Source organism: Poecilia reticulata, linkage group LG7 (genome assembly GCF_000633615.1).
Source record: "Poecilia reticulata strain Guanapo linkage group LG7, Guppy_female_1.0+MT, whole genome shotgun sequence".
NCBI classification, from domain to species: Eukaryota; Metazoa; Chordata; class Actinopteri; order Cyprinodontiformes; family Poeciliidae; genus Poecilia; species Poecilia reticulata.
This window is the reverse complement of record NC_024337.1, coordinates 30,466,008-30,484,435: the sequence shown is the minus strand read 5'-3', so window position 1 is coordinate 30,484,435 and position 18,428 is coordinate 30,466,008. Positions and strand designations below refer to the sequence as shown.

The 18,428-nt window shown below is 36.4% G+C and overlaps 3 protein-coding genes across 3 annotated transcripts; 1 reads left to right on the top strand and 2 right to left on the bottom strand.

Annotated features, from left to right (window-relative positions):
- On the top strand, positions 1-3,948 carry LOC103468065 (L-rhamnose-binding lectin CSL3-like). Its single transcript, XM_008414906.1, has 7 exons — positions 1-24; positions 255-308; positions 724-751; positions 888-956; positions 1,050-1,179; positions 1,291-1,375; positions 3,784-3,948. Exons 2-7 carry the CDS (start codon positions 255-257, stop codon positions 3,826-3,828), a joined length of 411 nt encoding a protein of 136 aa, XP_008413128.1. The 5' UTR covers positions 1-24; the 3' UTR covers positions 3,829-3,948.
- A 218-nt stretch (positions 3,949-4,166) lies between these two features.
- Positions 4,167-6,702, bottom strand: LOC103468066 (L-rhamnose-binding lectin CSL3-like). The gene is made up of 7 exons (XM_008414907.1): positions 6,624-6,702; positions 6,334-6,387; positions 6,078-6,102; positions 5,809-5,871; positions 5,589-5,721; positions 5,381-5,484; positions 4,167-4,378 (listed from the first exon to the last, which is right to left on the bottom strand). The coding sequence occupies exons 2-7, from the start codon at positions 6,385-6,387 to the stop codon at positions 4,353-4,355; spliced, it is 405 nt and encodes a 134-aa protein (XP_008413129.1). The 5' UTR covers positions 6,624-6,702; the 3' UTR covers positions 4,167-4,352.
- A 5,228-nt stretch (positions 6,703-11,930) lies between these two features.
- LOC103468067 (L-rhamnose-binding lectin CSL3-like) lies at positions 11,931-14,044 on the bottom strand. Its single transcript, XM_008414908.1, has 7 exons — positions 13,972-14,044; positions 13,701-13,754; positions 13,469-13,496; positions 13,263-13,331; positions 13,044-13,176; positions 12,829-12,932; positions 11,931-12,148 (listed from the first exon to the last, which is right to left on the bottom strand). The coding sequence occupies exons 1-7, from the start codon at positions 13,984-13,986 to the stop codon at positions 12,138-12,140; spliced, it is 414 nt and encodes a 137-aa protein (XP_008413130.1). The 5' UTR covers positions 13,987-14,044; the 3' UTR covers positions 11,931-12,137.
- Positions 14,045-18,428: the final 4,384 nt, after the last annotated feature.

Sequence of the window (18,428 nt, the reverse complement as noted above, 5' to 3'; positions counted from 1 at the left end):
GCTGCTTTTATTCTTCATCACAAGGTAAGATTTGACTGAAATATGGGAAATGTAAACCTATAGTTACATTGTTTGATTTAGTAAGATTTAAACTTACAAAAAAGGTAAAGTATCTTACTTAAAACTTTTATGTTCATATTTATTAATTAAAATGTGCCATATAGTTCAGCAGATTGTTGAAAATATTTCAGAAAATCATTGAGTTTTTCTTAGTCATATCTCAGAGTAACTGAATGTTTCCTATTTTCATACAGATGAAATTCATCCTTTTTACTTTGTTCCTTTGTGGATTCATCCTGGAAATCAATGTGAGTGAAAACCTTCTCTTCTCTTTGTGGTTTGAATATCTGTTGTTAAAACATTATTTTACTGGTTTTATTGAGCAATTATTTTTTTTTATTATTAATTTATTTATTTTGAACAGACAGAAAAGACAATCAAGAAAAACAAAAATAAAATAGCATGAAACAACGTAAGAAATGAAAATGTAAAACAAATTATTCTGCCCATGTGACATGCAAATATTACATTCTGTTCGAAAAGGAGCAGGTAGAAGATATAATATCTTATAATGTCCTACCCCTTTCCTACTTATAGTTTTCTTGTCATTCAGTTGTTAAGCAGATTTTAATTTGATGCTTTCAGCTCCAAGAAGATTGAAGTAAAAATCCTCTGTCGTTTCCATTTGTGATTAATTTTTATTTCTTGTTTGTTTTTTAACAGGCAGGGCGTGGTTTACAAAAACCAATAGGTAGAGTTGCTGGTTTTAGCATGGAGACAAGATTATTGAATCTACAATAATGAAACATACATTTAGCTTTAGATCATGGATAGCTGAACTTTTAGGTGCCTTAATATTAATATGATCTTCATTTCTCATATGACAGAATCTAGATCATTCTCAAAAATAAGGTCCGTTGTGGCATGTGAGGAATCAATGGCTGGATTAGTGTGTGGTAAGGTCACTCACTGGTTTTACTGGTGGTTCTGGAGCATTACACCATGAATACATTCAGTTTTTCAAAATTTCTTCTTCTGTCTTCCAACAGAAAATGAGCCTATAACTGTGATCAGTGCTAAATATGGACGCAGTGATCAGACGACTTGCTCCAATGGGATACCTGAGGACCAGACAAAGAATACTGATTGTGCTACGAGGGCAAATTTAGTGTTTCAGAGGTACAGAACTTCAGTCTTTCCTAAAGGCTTTTCAAACTGGACATAAATTAATAAATCCAAGAAACATCAAGTCACAATTTCTAGAAAACTGACTTTGATCTGAATCCACAGATGTGAGGGGCAATTTCTGTGCCCTGTCTTAGCCAGTAGCTCTGTGTTTGGAGATCCCTGTGCCGGGACCTACAAGTACCTGGAGGTGAAATATATTTGTGAATGTGAGTTTATGATCTAACTTTACTAAAATCTTTCTAAAATTTAAGAACAATATTGAAAAGCATTATTGTCACATTGGTTTTATTCAGGTGATTTTAATTATATTTATCTTAAGAAAACTTAATCAGTAGCAACTTAATTTACCAGGTTTTTAGCCTGATTAACAAACCCAGATATTCAACTGGCACTTTAATTAACTGAAATAATTTAGCGTTTTTTTTATATATCAGATTCCATTTTTATTTTTCGTTTTCAGTCATTTTTTAATCATTTATATTTATTATATTAATTTATATTTATCACTTATATTTATTCTATATTTATTATTTATACTTATTCCTTTTTTGCTTATTCTAGTTTTTCTTTGTTTCTTTTTTAAAATAAAAATTTTTGCATCACAGAATAAACTAGAAAATGTCTGAAGAATTTTAAAGGGGGTCTGCCAAAGCGTGCCAGTCGGTTGGAACCCAGCGTTCTAATGCTGCAAATTAGCATCAAGGTTAATCTTAGCTAACATGTAGTTAACAGCATGTTTAAAATCACAAGCATGTTGACTAACATGGACTTACTCCATTCAGTATACTAAACATATCTAATAATTAAGAAAAATTAGTTAAAGCTTTTCACTAGTGGGGGGCAGTGAAATGCTAATGTTTGTGCTAATGGCAAGACAGTGCACTAACCTGAGAGAAAAGGATAGTAAAAGACTAATATTGCACCGACTAAGGTGGTGCACTAACCTGAGAGGAATAGAGGCTTTTAGGGTGTATTCTGACCAACAGAACTAGAGTTCTGTTGAAAATTTTTTATATTCTTAGTGTTTAATACAGTTAATCTTATGACGTGAAAATAGTGGATTGAGCAGGATTCCTTTGGATAACATCTTGGAGGGCCTGCAGAATAGAAAGTCTGTTATCAGGGAGGAACCGCGCCATGAATTAACTCTGGCACACAGGCCTGTCTTCAATGAGCAGGCAGTGAGGAGACATCTCAAGTCATCTCCCTCAGAGAAACACTAAAACCTAAGGACAAACAGACTTACAACACATAATACTTTTAATAATTACAATTTAATTAGTAGAATACCATTTAGTTAAAATTAACACGACTTGAACTAGTCTAATTTGTAGTTTTATATTAAGGTGCTTCAGAGCGAAAACGTGACAGGATAAAATCAGGCTCTCAGCCATTCATTTTCATGCTTTTCTCAAACATTTCAGAGCTCAGCACACCATCTCTCTCTCTCATCGCTGCTTTAATGTGAGTGAGGTGCAGATATGAATCTCAGTACTATTGGAGACAACAAATAGCCCTCTCATACGCTTCAAATGGTTTTCAAATACGTCTCACGGTTCCTGAACGGGAAGGAGTTGTTCGGACTGCTTTTTTTAGAAAAACTGACTGGGTGTCTCACAAAGATAGCATTCATTCTACACCTCTCTTTCTCACACACACAGTTGGCTGAGGGCTCAGCTCCTCTTTAGAACTATATTGATGGCTGAAGGTTAGAACTACAGACATGGTGGAACTGTCACTTACTACAGAGGAGGGCTGAGTTGGCAGTTAACAGAAAACCATGAGCCCTAGAGAAATTTTTAAAACATTTTACGGGAGCAGGCATTCGGTGCGATATCACGTCCAACATTCATACCAATAGATCGATTTTTGCAGGCGTGAGGGCGATTTCAAAATTATATTGGGGGTCAAAAATCCACTCTGTTTCTCACTCTAACAGTTGGTGTCAGTTACACTATGCGTTTCGGCAGTTGGAAATTTTCCTCTTTTTTACGCTTTTTACGTTGCCATCATAACTATGATCCCCAATAAAATAATATTCCATTCTCGGCATCGAGCCAAATGTTTTGATACCATTTTTGGGGGGGGCGCAAGAAGCAGTACGAGCCACATGTGATGGGAGAAAAATAAATAAATGAAGAGACATTCCTTTAGGTGTAGAACAATAGGTGCCGTCCATGCATTACATGGAGGCATTGACATGCCTTACTTTGCAATGCTTCTCTTATGTAATGCTATGGCAGGCCCCAAATATCAGGACTTGGACTTTGGTTGCCATGGTGATCCTGTGGAGCAGGTTTTGTCCAAACTCTGTAGTCTGGTTAAAACTTTTCCCTCATCAGCTTTAATGTTCGAGTCCAGCTCAGTAACACAGTCAGTAGCACTAATGCCTTGCAGCAACAAGGTTCTGGGTTGGAATCCTAGAATGGGTCTTTTTGCATTTATTTAGAAAGAATACATTTTATTTTTTAACCAAACTCAGAAAACCAGACTTGACTCTCCAGAGGTCTTGCTGCAGGTTTAGAACTGGTGATATTTTACTTTCTGATGTCTAAAATGCATTCTGCTGAAATGATATTATTTCCATGGTTTCAGTTCCAATTAGAACTGTCTGAAGCGACCATCAGATCTGCTGTGTGAGGATGAAATGCATCATAATCAGTAACATCTACAGACATTGTGATCCACTGATGTGCAGCTTCATCTCTCTTCAGTGTCTTTCAGTTTTCTTGTCATTTTATTTGTTTTTCTTCTCCAATCTTCATCCCTTTTGCTTTTATTCCTATTTTTAATCTTAAAAATAGTCTTATTTTTAATAATCTTAAAAACTAAATTATTTAATGTAAGGCCATGTACATGTTCTTCTTTGTGCTTTTTGTTTTATTTTGAGTGAAGCATTTTACAAAGAGAAGCAGTTGGAGAGAAGGGCTATCTTTAAGGCTGATATAACAGGAAGGAAAATAAAGAGATTTTCAAACTATAATCTGAGTTATTACTTTATTTATCATGTTTAATTGTAATTCAGGTTATTTTCTGGTAGATTCTTGAGGAAGCTAAGATCCTCCCAGGTTTGCAGCAAGATGCTGCAGATCTTCTCTCAGTCTGTTGGAGCAGCAGCATCAGAGCCTTCATCAGCCTCCTGATGAAGAAGGAGACGTCTGCTTCTATTTTGGGCGTGACTGGGGAACCTCTGGACAAGATAATGATGATGATGATGATGATGCAGATGATGATGAAAATGATGATGCACAAAGAATTATTCATAAAATCAAGAAAACTATGGACGACCCTGACATCCCCTTCAGACTGTCTTGGGAAGAGTGTATTCAGTCAGATGCTTCTTCAGATTTGCTGTAATACAGACTGCTACAGGAGATCGTTCCGGTCAACAGCCATCAGCATCAATTTGAATTAATGACTTTCAGCAACAATTCATTTCCCCTTGGGATCAATAAAGTATTTTTGGATTTGAACTCAGAAGATTGGAACCTGCTGTTGATTCATTCATAGATATTTGAGGCATGTGGCTCTAGATTAAATGCTTGATGGGTTGAGCTGCTTTCACTCATCTGTAAGTGTTCTCTACAAAGGATGCACCAGTTGGTGCATCTTAAAATATGTACTTCTATGTACTTGTTTTGTTAAGTGCAGTCGGTTTACATGCTTTTTGAAGTATTGATAGCTAATTAGATTTTACAGTGTAGATGCTGATGGCTATTGGAAGAAGAGATCTCTTGTAGCAGTCTGTATTTCAGCGAGTCAGGAGAAGCCTCTGACCAAGACAGTCTCATGAAGAGGACAGTCAGGGTTGTCCAAACCTGAAGAAATAATGTGTTTTATTCTGTTATGATGAATTTTATCTTTTAAACAAAAAATGAAACAAAGGAAGCAAAAGCACAATAAACAAATATGTAAATAAAAATAAAAACAGAATTTAGTACAGAGTACTTTTTAAAGTTTAARGAAAAAAAWAATTATTTTATATTTAATTAATTTTCCAATTTAATATCCTGCATTTGTTAATCAGGCTAAATAATGAATAAARCTGCTACTGATGGCTTTTTGYTTAGAAAAGGCAAAACATTAAAATAAGCAGAAAAACATCCATAAAGTTGCTGTTTGTGCTGCACCAAGTTTTTAAAGCTGTTCCTGTTTGTAGACAGATTTTAGTGAAGTGAGAGCCTGAACTCACCGTAACAAAGATATTCCACCGCCAGGTACTTGAAGGTTCCATAGCAGGGATTTCCAAACACATAGTTACTGGCTCTGACTTTACACCACTGTTTCCCGTTGCATCTGTGGATTCAGACCAAAGTCGATCATTTTCCTTTCTTAGACCTCCTCATTCACTCATTCACAACCAGTTTGATAAACTTTCAGGAAACACTGAAGCTCTGTACCTCTCACCAACTTCCTCTCTGTCTGTGTAGCATTCAGTGTTCTCTAGCTGGTAGGCAGGTCTCCCAGCGCTGCAGGTCTTCCAGTCCCAGCGTCCGTATGTAGCACTGRTCACATAGATGGCCTGACCTTTTGCTGCCAGAGCGAGGAGGAAATGTTGGAAACCTGAATGTATTCATGGTGTAATGCTCCAGAACCGACCAGTGAAACCAGTGACCTTACCACAGTGGAGTCGAGCCACTGCTCCCTCACATGCCACGAGGGATTTTTCCACTGGGAGGTCTGCTGCATATGAGACATTCAGATCATATTAATATCAGGACACAGAAAAGTCCAGACACCATGATCTAAAGATACATTCATGTTTAACAGTTTTAGATCCAATAAATAATGAACGTTCAGCATCAGCCTTCATGCCCAGCTTGTCTTCATACTAAAACCTGCAGCGCCACCTTGTGAACTCAAAACACCAGAAAGATTAGAGCACAAACCTTCTGATTCTGATGAACTTTTTCCCTGTTAATCAAAAGAAACAGACATAAACAATAATTACTTACAAAAAACTTTTTTGTCTTCAAAGATTTTAGAGCTGATTGAAAAATAAAGTTATTGTTTATCTGCTGTTCACACAGACACATTTCAGTGTTTCACTGCCTGTTTCACAAAATAAAGAGATAAAAACACTAAAAGTAGATTTTTAACAACTGATTTTCTAAACAGCAAACAGAAGAGAAGGATTTCACTCACATTTACTTTTAGGACGAATCCACAAAGGAACAAAGTAAAAAGAACAAATTTCATCTGTATGAAGATAAGAAACATTCAGTTACTCTGAGATATGACTGAAAATATTACATRATTTTCTAGATTTTCAACAAGCTGCTGAACCAAATAATACATTTCATCCWTCAATGTGAACATGATGGAAACAWGTTTTCATGTTTCAGAGAATCAGGACCAGATTTGATCATAAAATATATTAGAAGAACAGAATTGTAGGCAGGTTTTCCTTTTGGGTTTGTTGAGTCAAATCTTACCTTGTTGTGATGAAGAATCAAAGCAGCAGCAGAAACCAGATTGACTGGAAGCAGTGTGCYTTCAACCAGGGAAAGGAGGGTTTATATCCCTTCACTGATGATCTGACAGAGGAAYAAAATGTGTTTATCCAGGCAACAATTCATCCTGTTGAGGTTTTCAGACCAGAAGTCCAGGCTGGTGATGGTGAGGCAGAGATGTGTCAGGTTTTATCAGATTATGGAAATATTTCAGTGCTGTGCTTAGATGATTCAAGTAACTGTAAAAATGTGCTTTAAAACTTTAAAATGATATAAATGTTATGCCCTATATGCATGGTGTGCAAATATAAAAGTATTATTTTAATTTCTCTTGTTTTKGATTCAGTTTCMCTCGCAACACTCAGGGTTTAGTGCAGCCAAACTGAAGAAGAGAGAATATTATCCACATAGAAACTGTTTGACAACATGAAGTAGGCTAAGGGTGTCATAAAGCTACAGATCATGGTTATTTGGTGGGGTGTCGTTTGGATCCGCACCAGTGTTGGGCTCCAGGAGGAATTCGAAATAAATCAATACTGGATGTGATGGTTAGTAAATAAACTTTAGTTGACGTAATGGTGCATAAATATTCAACTGGATGTTGCTATAGACAGGAAAACATTTCAGTATTGATTTCATTTTTCAGTTCTGCCATACTTTTTAATTATCGGCAGAGGCATTTTAACGTTGGGRCCAGATGCATTCTGGGATACGACAAATGTARAACTAGTCTGGTCTCTTTCCATGTCAGATTTCAGATATCCAGGCAGGAGTTTATCTGTTTGTTGTGCAGCAGTGTGCAGTTGTTGTTGTCCAGTTGGTTCCATGGTTATCAGCCGTTGTGATGATGTAGAGAACTCTCTGTTTGGATCAGCTGTTCTTGAACGTTTCCTGTTTTCTCCATCAGGACAGTGCCAATGTGCGACAGTGTACTGGGTGCAATGTACTGTTGAAATGTACATCAGTACTTTATTGATGTTCTCAGTCAGCTAAACTGTCTTGCATTACTTCCTTCAAAGAACAGGCCACTTCTGAATTTGAAGAGAATTTAATGCAGAAAAGTATGAAAATGAAATGAGAAAAATTCTCCAAATACAAATCATACTATGGTCAAATAAATAATATAGTTTATATGGTTCATTTAACTCCTTAGATAAAGTTAGATAAGGCTGAAATATGGTCATGTTCAGACATGTTGCTGGACAAGATAAATGTGAATTTGACTCTTGCCAAACTTTGCAGAATGATTAAGGCTGACATGTCCCACAATTGGGAGCAATTTAGTCAGGATTGTCAAAGGATTGAGAAAGATACAGGTAATTGTGTTACGTATAAACTTGTGAAAAAACCCAGAGAGAGGCAGGGGAAGATATGACCATTCATGATGTGTATGAAATATTGAGAATAATTCAAAGAAGCATTATAAAAATCACAGCTTATTTGAAAGAGAGTTTATGTTTTAGGAATTTTTTAAAGTTTGGATGTCAGATGAAGCATTTTTCCATTTTTGTAAATAAGCCCCACAAACCTCAGCCAGCCATGACCATATTAAATATGGAAGGTAAAACTTATGGCGTGAAAATATATGGAAAGTTTGGCAAAACTAAAATTGGCAGTTTTGGTGTGTAAACAATAAAAAGGTGTCACTTCTGGTTGGCGGTATGCCACCTTTCAGAAATAAAAATAAGGGTCGCCCACCACCATGGGTGGCGCTAGACTTTTTGGTTTTCCGTCATTTTGATCGACAGGATTAAAAAAAAATTGGTCATGTTCTATTTTTACCTTTCAAATTATAATCACATTAACATCGGCTATTTAGCCGCATTTTTATGTGGTTTAGTTCATGTTCACCTAGTTGAACCGTGAATCTAGATCCCATCACACATAAAGCAGATGAACGGATCTAACTTTTTTTTTCCGTAGTGACAAAAATCACTGACTGTAGTCCCAATTACTTATTAAATTTATTAAATTAAACGACTCCACTTAAATTACATCACTTCACCTGCTGATGTCTAAACTCACAGCCTCAAAAAAATTCCTCCTGGTTCCCATCAGAGAAATTGGGCCGGCCCAAATCTCCATGGGGCCCTAAGCGAAATTTAGTTTCTGGGCCCTCAATTTCTGCTAACAATGTGGACTGTATGCAATCAGCAGTCCGATCATTAGATCCTTCACACACCTGCTATAAACTTATTGCATTTCTGGCTATTTACATTATATGCATGTATAATGTAGGATACATTTATTGGCCAACTGATTTATCAACCGGTTGAATTCTGGGCGCCGATTTCCTTAATTTTTGGGGATCGTGATTGGCCGATATTTACACATGAAGCCCCCTAATCTTATCTTCCTCAGCAAAGGTTTATAAATCAGCCTCTGTTTTCTTCTGCTCTGCAGTGAGAGGCTTGACTGACAGACCGACCCACCAGGTCAGGTCTGAACGTTTACAGTTAATAATATTCACCCCACTGTTACCAACTCAATGACTTTCTTGCTATATTTAGCAACATTTCAGACAAAAAAAAAGCATATCAGTAAAAATCTAAATCGGCAGGTCAGGTTTTTTTAAAGATTGGTAACCAGGAATCGGCCAGAAAACTGCAATCGGTGCAGCCATACACACATATTCATGACATTCTTTGATTAAATTAATTTCTCTTTAGAGTTACTCCAATAGCTAAACATTTTATTTATACCAGGTGAGTCTTTCTCCCCTGAGAATGTGGACCGGTACAGGTACTGGACTGATTCTGATTCTTCAAATGATTTTAACAGAAGTTTCACATAACTTAGAAAAATGTTTGGTTTAGACACAAAATGCTTCTGCTCAGCAGCAAACAACAAACCCCAATTACAGCACAGAGCAGCTCATCGATGTAGCAGCCATGTAGCCTGATGTAGAAGCATTTTGCTAGACAATGTCAAACATTGAGAAGTTGTAATTATTGTTATCAAACTTTATTAAACTCGGCGTTATGAAGCCAAAAATACCTCAGAATTATACAGAGCCACCATGAGAATCAACTCATTTAAAGTTTAAACTCAGTTTCACACAAACACAAAGACCCTAGGATCGTTCCAGATTGCTATCAAGCTAATTTTCTATTAGCAGCTTCACTAATCTTTACATTACATTACCAACGCACATTAAAACAAACCTTTATCTTGGCTTTTTTTATTCTTCCTCTTTCTTTTCTCCCTCCCTGAAGGATAAGTCCTTTTTTGAGATGTTGTTTTGCTAACTTAACTTCTTACCGGAGCTTCGGACGTTTGGATGCTCTGCACATTTGCACAGCAGCTCATGTTACTGGCGAAGCTGCGGTACCTACCGCGGCCACCAGGGGTCCCCTAGAGCAATTATCTTTATTTTTATCAATAAAATAATAATTTCTACATACATTTTCAAATATATATTATTGGGAAAACAAAACACTTCATAGTGAAATTGTGTGTTTTTGATATTATAATGACAYATATTATTGCTATAAATAAATAAATAAATTAGCTCCACTGAGAGGGCCCCTTGGTGGCCTTGGGGCCCTAAGCGGCTGCTTAGTTTGCTTATGCCTTGGACCGGCCCTGTTCATCGGTCAGTTGGATCTGTCTTTATTATTATTATTTATTTTAATTATTTATTTTTTTGCGTGGTTTCACTTCCCCGAAATGGACAGATGTTATGTCTGCCGCGCGTCTGAGCGTTTCTCTCTCTCAGGAGGGTTAAAACCACAGGGTGAGTTAAGTTTAATTCTTTGCAGCGGAGACGCGTCCGCACTGGTTGTGCAGCGGACTGCGCATGTTACGGTCTAATTAATGTCTGCACTTTTATTTATTTTCTCAAAATAAACTGCTGGCTCCTCTGTTTAGACTATAAATGGATTAACACAACATTGAGTTCTCTTTAGTTTTCTCTGTTCTGTATGTAATGGAGACTGAAATTTAACGCGCCATTTCTACCAAAGGTTTGTAATGCGCTTCAGAACCAGACGCTCCAAGGCGTCTGGTCCGTAACTCTTCAGCTCCCGGTCAGAAAGACCCATTTAGTTCAGAGTCCGTGAGATTATATTCATAAAGGATTATTTTTATTAATTGATTTTAGTTCCCTCTGCATGAACTCTTTGCGTAAAGTCTGTAATATGTGCGGATGTGCACCAGTCAATGGTGTGTATTGTAATCTGTCAAATGACCGACGGGCTTTACATTTTTCCGTCGTTTAAAAAAATAATCGGTCAAATACCGAAAATATTCCGTTAACGCGACCTCTGCCCACCACTGCGTGTCACCCTGCTCTCATGGGGTGGGAATATTTATGGCAGTGTTTTAAGTGTTTAAAAATGATCCAGAGGGGGCGCTGTTATGGCGCAGGCGCAAAGCACAACCTACATATTGCGGCCTTCGTCATCGTGGCGGTGGTCGTAGGCCGCATGTCTTCCCCCTCTCTCATTACCCACTTTCCTGTCAAACTACTTCCAAATAAAGGCAACTATAACCAACAAAACCTTTAAAAATGTGACCCAGAGAGCAATCATTCATGCTCTCTGGGTCATATGCGACCTTAAACATGTTTAATTAAGCAAGTGTAAAATATATTTGGTAAACTGCTCAAGTACTGAGTAACTGATCATAACACCTAGTTTAATAATCAAAATGTGTCCTAAGGCAGGGCTCCAAAAGGATAAAAGTTATGTGAAAATTCTGGAATTGTAAAGAATATTACTAAAATATTTATTATACAAGTGAGGAGTTTGGTTTGGAGGCTGGTTCTAGACTAAATTTACCACAAAGGCCAGAATAGTCAGTGTTTTTCCTTGGCAACACTTAAAAAATAATGAAACAAAAAAACAGAGCAATATTTCATCATTTGAGCAATATTTCATCAGTGAGCCAAAGGGCCACTTGTGTTTCCAGTGATCCATGTTGCAGATCCTGATCTAGCAGATGGAAAGTGTGATCCTATCTCAATAAGGCAGCTAAAAGTGCTTCTGTATAATTTTTAATTCATTGTTAAAATAAAATTGTGAAGGTAAAAAAAAATCCACAAGTTGCGGGACAAGTCCGCATTTTACAGGACGGATGGCAACCCTAGTTGGCGGCCATCTTGAACTGATCCAGATGACAGCAGGCAGAGTTCTCACAGACATTCAACCAACTTCCTCCACCAGTTCCTTCCTGTTCAGACTGGAAACAGTTTAACTGTCTTCACAGTTTGGAAGGAGTTTGTCAAAGTTTTCATCCCCATCAGGCTGTTTGTAGTGAACAAAGGCAAACTGAGCAAAATGTAAAGGCAAGTCAAGTTTATTGAGGAAAGTTGAAATTAAAGAAAAAAGGATGAAAATTGGAAAAGAAAAACAAATAAAATGATAAGAAAACTGAAAGACACTGAAGAGAGATGAAGCTGCACATGAGTGGATCACAACGTCTGGAGATGTTACTGATTATGATGCATTTCATCCTCACACAGCAGATCTGATGGTCGCTTCAGGGTCAATTATTTTAAAACGGCTCTGGAAAATATTAACAATATAATTTCAGTAGAATGCATTTTATACATCAGAAAGTAAAATATCACCAGTTCTAAACCTGCAACAAGGCCTCTGGAGAGTCAAGTCTGGTTTTCTGATTTTGGTTAAAAAATTAAATGTTTTCTTTCTAAATAAATACAGAAAGTCCCAGTCTAGGATTCCAACCCAGGACCTTGTTGCTGCAAGGCATTAGTGCTACTGACTGTGTTACTGAGCTGGACTGGAACATTAAAGCTGATGAGGGAAAAGTTTTAACCAGACTGCAGAGTTGGGACAAAACCTGCTCCACAGGATCGCCATGGTAACCAAACTCCAGGTCCTGATATTTTATTATGTGATGTTAACTTTGACAAAAAGAACTAGAGGAATTTAAAAAACAATAAATAAATAAATAAAAAAATAAAAAATGACTGAAAACACACAAAAAAACGGAATCTGAAGCATGAAAAAACAGTAAATTATTTCAGTCAATTAATTTGCCAGTTGAATATCTGGGTTTGTTAATCAGGTTAAAAATCTGGTAAATTAAGCTGCTACTGATTAAGTTTCCTTAAGATAAAGAAAATTAAATTCACCTGAATAAAACAAATGTGACATTAATGGTTTTCAATGTTGGTCTTGAATTTTAAAAATATTTTAGTGAAGTTAGACTATAAACTCACTGAAGCAAAGATATAGCACCTCCAGGTACTTGTAGGTCCCTGCACAGGGATCTCCGAACACAGAGCTACTGGCTAAGACAGAGCACTCCGATTTGCCGTTGCATCTGTGGACTCAGATCAAAGTGAGTTTTCTAGAAACAGTGATTTGGCAATTCTTGGATTTATTAATTCATATCCGGTTTGAAAAGCCTTTAGGAAAGATTGAAGCTCTGTACCTCTGAAACACTAAATCTGCCCTTGAAACACAAGCAGAATTTGTCGTCTGGTCCTCAGGTATCCCATCGGAGCACGTCGTCTGATCGCTGCGTCCATATTTAGCATTGATCACAAATATAATCTCATTTTCTTCTGGAAGACAGAAGAAGAAATATTGGAAAACTGAATGTATTTATGGTGTAATGGTCCAGTACAACCAGTAAAACCAGTGACTTTACCACACTCTATTTGAACCACTGATTCCTCACATGCCACCCGAAGAGATTTTATTGGGAACTGCCAAGGTTCTGTCATATGAGAGATTCAGATCATATTAATATAAAGACACTGAAAAGTTCAACTATCCATGATCTAAAGCTAAATGTATATTTCATAATATTAGATTCAATAATCTTCTCTTCATGCTAAAACCTGGAACACTAACCTTTCAGTTTTTGTAAACCACGTCCTGCCTGTTAAAAAACAAACAAGAAACAAAATTAATCACAAATGGAAACGACAAAGAATTTTTAAGTTTCTTGGAGCTGAAAGCATCAAATTAAAATCTGGTTAACAACTGAATKACAAGAAAACTATAATTGCTAAATAAAACCAATAAAATAATGTTTTAACAACAGATATTCAAACCACAAAGAGAAGAGAAGGTTTTCACTCACATTGATTTCCAGGATGAATCCACAAAGGAACAAAGTAAAAAGGATTAATTTCATCTGTATGAAAATAGGAAACATTCAGTTATTCTGTGATATGACTAAGAAAAACTCAATGATTTTCTGAAATATTTTCAACAATCTGGCACTTTTTAATTAATAAATATGAATATAAAAGCTTTCAGTAAGATACTATTTTGTTTTTTTAAGTTTAAACCTTACTATAACTATATGTATACTATAGGTTGATATTTTCCAGTTTTCAGTCAAATCTTACCTTGTGATGAAGCATCAAAGCAGCAGCAGCAGCAGCAGCCGGACTCACTGGAAGCAGTGTGCCTTCAACCAGGGAATGGAAGCTTTATATACCTTCACTGATGATCTGACAAAGGATCAAAATGTCTTTAGTCCTTCAACAATGCAGCCTGTGGAGTTTTTCTGACCAGAAGTTCAGGTTGGTGATGGGTGTGTCACACCTGAAGCCATTTCTCCTCATTCCTGGTGATAAATCACTGATCATCCCTTCATAGCCATCAGCCAAGCTAGCAGGTCACWCCAGAYTGAAATRTTGGGATGGAAAAACCTRGTTGGGTTTTAGATACTGACTGCAGCAGCCAGGTGGGATTTTCTGTTAACRAAGATTCTTGGCCTTGATGTGGACCGTGATTCTGTCAGCCGTCTCCATCTGCTCTCTGGTTTTATACAGGAATCATAAACCATTAATGTCTTTATCTGTTCTAAGAAATCCCAGTTATTTTACTGTTGGATTAGTTCAATATTTAAAACCTGACTAATATCTCAGGAAACATGTTGGAGCTAACGATTCCTTCTGAATTTGCAAAATATGAGATCCTAATATATGATAATGTTTATTTCAGACAGACATTTCACTAGCAAAACATAATAACAAAGACTTTTATAGCAAGGTAGCAAGGTTTTAAATACAATACCTTGCTACAAAATATACATGTAAATACACCACTTGTTTGTTGACTGAGTCTGAGAAGGAGTATGATGAAGTTTAACTTATATAATCAATCCCCTTTACCATTCTTTATTTCATAACATAAATTCCCATTTCACCTTCTAAAAGAAAAAATATATTTCCTCAACCAGATGAAAATAATACATACGCACATACTGTACATATACATATATACACACATCTATGTGGTTATGTACATAATGTATACCCATTTATACAAACACATAAACTTACACCCAATTGCCCAAGTCATAAACAGAGCTGTAATTCCCAGTCAGACTCATCATCCCTGTACATTTGAACAACTATTTTGAGGCCTTTCTTAAAATACTTCATGCTTGGAGTTTGCTTCAACTCTTTGGTGAGTTTATTCCAAAATTTCCCTCCAATGACCGAGATGCACATTCTTTTCATCGATGTTGGAACATGTGAAGTTTTCTCTATAGTCATAGCCCCCCTCTCTATCAGTACACAATTTTTGAATATTTTCTGGGAATAGTTTGTTTCTAGTTTTGTATATTAACTGCACAGTTTGAAACTACCAAATCTAGAAGTTTTAGGAGGTAAGAATCTGTGACAAGAATCGTGTGAACTCTTCAAATCTAGCCTAGCATGTATTTGTGGCTCAGATCCCGCAATGCAACTGCACTGTTTCTGAGCTTTTTTCTTTTTTGGCGACACTAATCACAGAGAGTGTTGCTAAACAATGAGGTTGGTGTCATCATATTTAATAACATTTAAATCACATACCTGATGGTGTTGCTTGTGGTGTTTACGTGTCCAAAAAGAGAGGAATGTTAAATAATGTCGTTAAGTTGTACTACAATAAAATCTCATCTAAATGATATTACACAACATTAACAGCCAATGTTGTTGTTGGTGGTGATATCCAAACTGACAAGCCAAAATTATAATAATAAACGTTCCTACATTACTGTCAGATACCACCAACAGATTATGAGCCACATCTACAATATTTGTCTGGGTGTTCTCTACTGGGGAACAGTTTGCAGACTATTGACGAGGGAAAATAAACTTAAAAACAGAACGAGCCGCATTAAGATTAACTAGTGACAGCCAAATGGAGTCCTCAACGAAGATGTTTGTAAAAAATTGGGTGGCTTTGTTGTTTCCTGATCAAAATGTGACAAACATAAATAAATGGATATAAAAATGTCTCTAAATTCTCTAAGAGCTATTCAAAACACAATTCCTTCTATATAAAGGAATATTTAAGAATATATTGAAAGATCACTAAAATATACCCCACTTCAGGAGGAGACTGTATTAAACAGTCCGAATTTGTACTACATTGTACAGCATTGTTGGAGTAATGATGATTATTTTATGTCTTTTCAGTCTTATGTTGACTGTCATGCTCTGCAAACATATCAATAAATGTAAACAGTTGTGATATCATGCAAACTAATTCATTGCTCATTTAATGGAAGCCACATTATTTCGTTTGCACTTTAAGACTTCACTCGGCTGCAGAAGTAAAGCTGTGCAACTTGGTAATCTGACAATATTCTTACAGTTAAAGTTTGTCTGGAAAACCTGGTAAACAATATTACCTCCAAAATGTTGGCAGCAAGTGAATATTATTATTTATTTTGTAGACAATAATATAAACTGGTCCAAAAACTGAAACAGACAATAATGTGAACTCGTACCAGCGGTTGCTGAGTTCCGAGAGCGCTGTTTTCACCACTAAACTATGACAAGAGCTGAGAGACACCTTGCTCTTAAAGAAGCAGACGTGGATTAACTGGTGACACTTTCAGAATCTCAGTTTGAGTGAAGATTTTAACCCGTTTCTGATGTAAAAGTTTATAAGACAATTGTTTTTTCAGCGATGCCTCTTATGGTTGAGTATTAGGGTCACTTGATGAAAAGAATAAAGATGGTTAAATTATGAGAAAAATATCAACAATAATGAAGAAATGACACTGCCACATGAATCTGTGGTAGCCAGGTCTTATGTAAATGAGCTAGTGTGACCGGTAGACTTCTGCTTTGTGTGTGTTATATGGTGATCAGACAAACCACAAGACACCGAGTCTGGGTTTGGAGGTGGTCTCCGTTTATTTAATCTGTCAATCAGGAGATATTAGCATTAGCACCTGGCATGTGCTCCTTTTCTCCAACTTGATCCATACAAAATGACAGTGTTAGCATGCATCAGATATTATGAAGGTGCAATAGTAACTCAAATGAAAATATCCAAACACTTATTTAATACAGAAGGAAAAATATACATTTGAACAATATAATTGAAAGAATTGCAATGGATTATAAAACTTGCCTCTCCCCAGTGGAACAAATAACAAAAGGGAAGAGGAAATTAATAACTTAATATTAATTATTAATAATTAATTAAGTAGTTATAATAATCCTGGAGGACCCTGAACAAAAGAAGAAGAAAGTAAGGTGGAGTTGGAGGACAAAACCCCTTATAGTAGAGACAGAGGAACACAAGAACAGTCAAGTAGAGGCAGAGAAATAGATGAAAGAACACATTTTGTGTAAATATACAATTATTAATATAGACCCAGTTACATTAAGAAATAAAGTATGTTACAGAAGCAGTATTTAAAAAGTTTTCACTATTGTTTCTGTGGATATCTATTTGAAATATACAATATGAGGGAGATGTAAAAACCGCACAGCCAGTCGATCTTTTTAAACATTTTATTTTTAATCCAATTGCTCTTCAACATTTATGTCGGCTTTCATGGAGTAATCTTTGCTGTGAGATCTGGTCATGATCTATTTCAATCTTCCTTTGACGAGTTTCAACCTCTGAAGCAACACATAAGTCAGGACAAGTTCTGTGTAATTTACATGTTTTGAAGATGATTTTTTTTAAAAAGGGCAACATATTAGATATATTTAGACCAATAAAAGTCTTTCTAATGAGTTCTTCCCGAGATCTTAATGGTTGTCTTATGGAATCAGGAAGCATTTTTGTAAAGATTTGAAGTTCTTTAAGCTCACCGCATTGTTTATTTTCTGGTCCGGTAAAGGGGCCCTAAAAAGCCACGCCCACAGAAACATTTGTTTCTCCCTGATGCCGCCACCAGTTAATTTAGCCACCAATTAATCTATAGCACTGGCGAGAGAGCAACAAACGCTGAGAGCATTGGAAGCTCTTTTCAAATGATAACAGCACTATTGCTGCTGCCGCAGGTACTGAATGTGAAACCTCCTCTCTGAAACCAGACAGAAGACCGGATCTTAACAGATCTTAACAGATGTTATTGGTCACAGAGCTACAGAACTGCTTATTGGAATGCACAGTCCAACCAGATAAAACAATGTCATTCATTGTTTTATATGAATCTAAAATAGGCAGCAGCTGCAAAACACCAGCAGCTCCTACAGTCAACTTGGTCCTCTTCCTCTGTTTGGTTATCCTCATCTTCATCACCTATGGTAATTTCTGCTTTCCTATCGATTTCAATTTGAAGAGGCTTAAAGACGTTACTCATTGCTGTTTTGGCTGGACGGAGCTGGCGCAGTTGAACATTTAGATATCATTTACCCAGAATGCATTGCAGTGTGAATAACAAGGCAATGTTTGTGTTGTGGATAATTTATCCTTCTCCATGCTAAGTTTTTGATGTATGAGATCGAAGAAGAGTCAGTGAGTTGAATTTATGAATTCCATTTATTAACAGCTGGTCCATTTCTCATGCTTCCTTTAGGAGTTAGCAGGACAAAATGGCATCAAACAAAAGTTTTCCATT

Bases quoted from the DNA above. Each gene is read 5' to 3' on its own strand.
- LOC103468067 (XM_008414908.1), bottom strand. The intron at 13,332-13,468 runs GTTAGTGTTCCA...CTCATATGACAG, and splicing joins TGGTTTACAAAAACTGAAAG to AACCTTGGCAGTTCCCAATA. The intron at 12,933-13,043 runs GTACAGAGCTTC...CTGAGTCCACAG, and splicing joins GCAGATTTAGTGTTTCAGAG to ATGCAACGGCAAATCGGAGT.
- LOC103468065 (XM_008414906.1), top strand. From the start codon at position 255: ATGAAATTCATCCTTTTTACTTTGTTCCTTTGTGGATTCATCCTGGAA. The intron at 752-887 runs GTAGAGTTGCTG...CTCATATGACAG, and splicing joins TGGTTTACAAAAACCAATAG to AATCTAGATCATTCTCAAAA. The intron at 957-1,049 runs GTAAGGTCACTC...GTCTTCCAACAG, and splicing joins AATGGCTGGATTAGTGTGTG to AAAATGAGCCTATAACTGTG.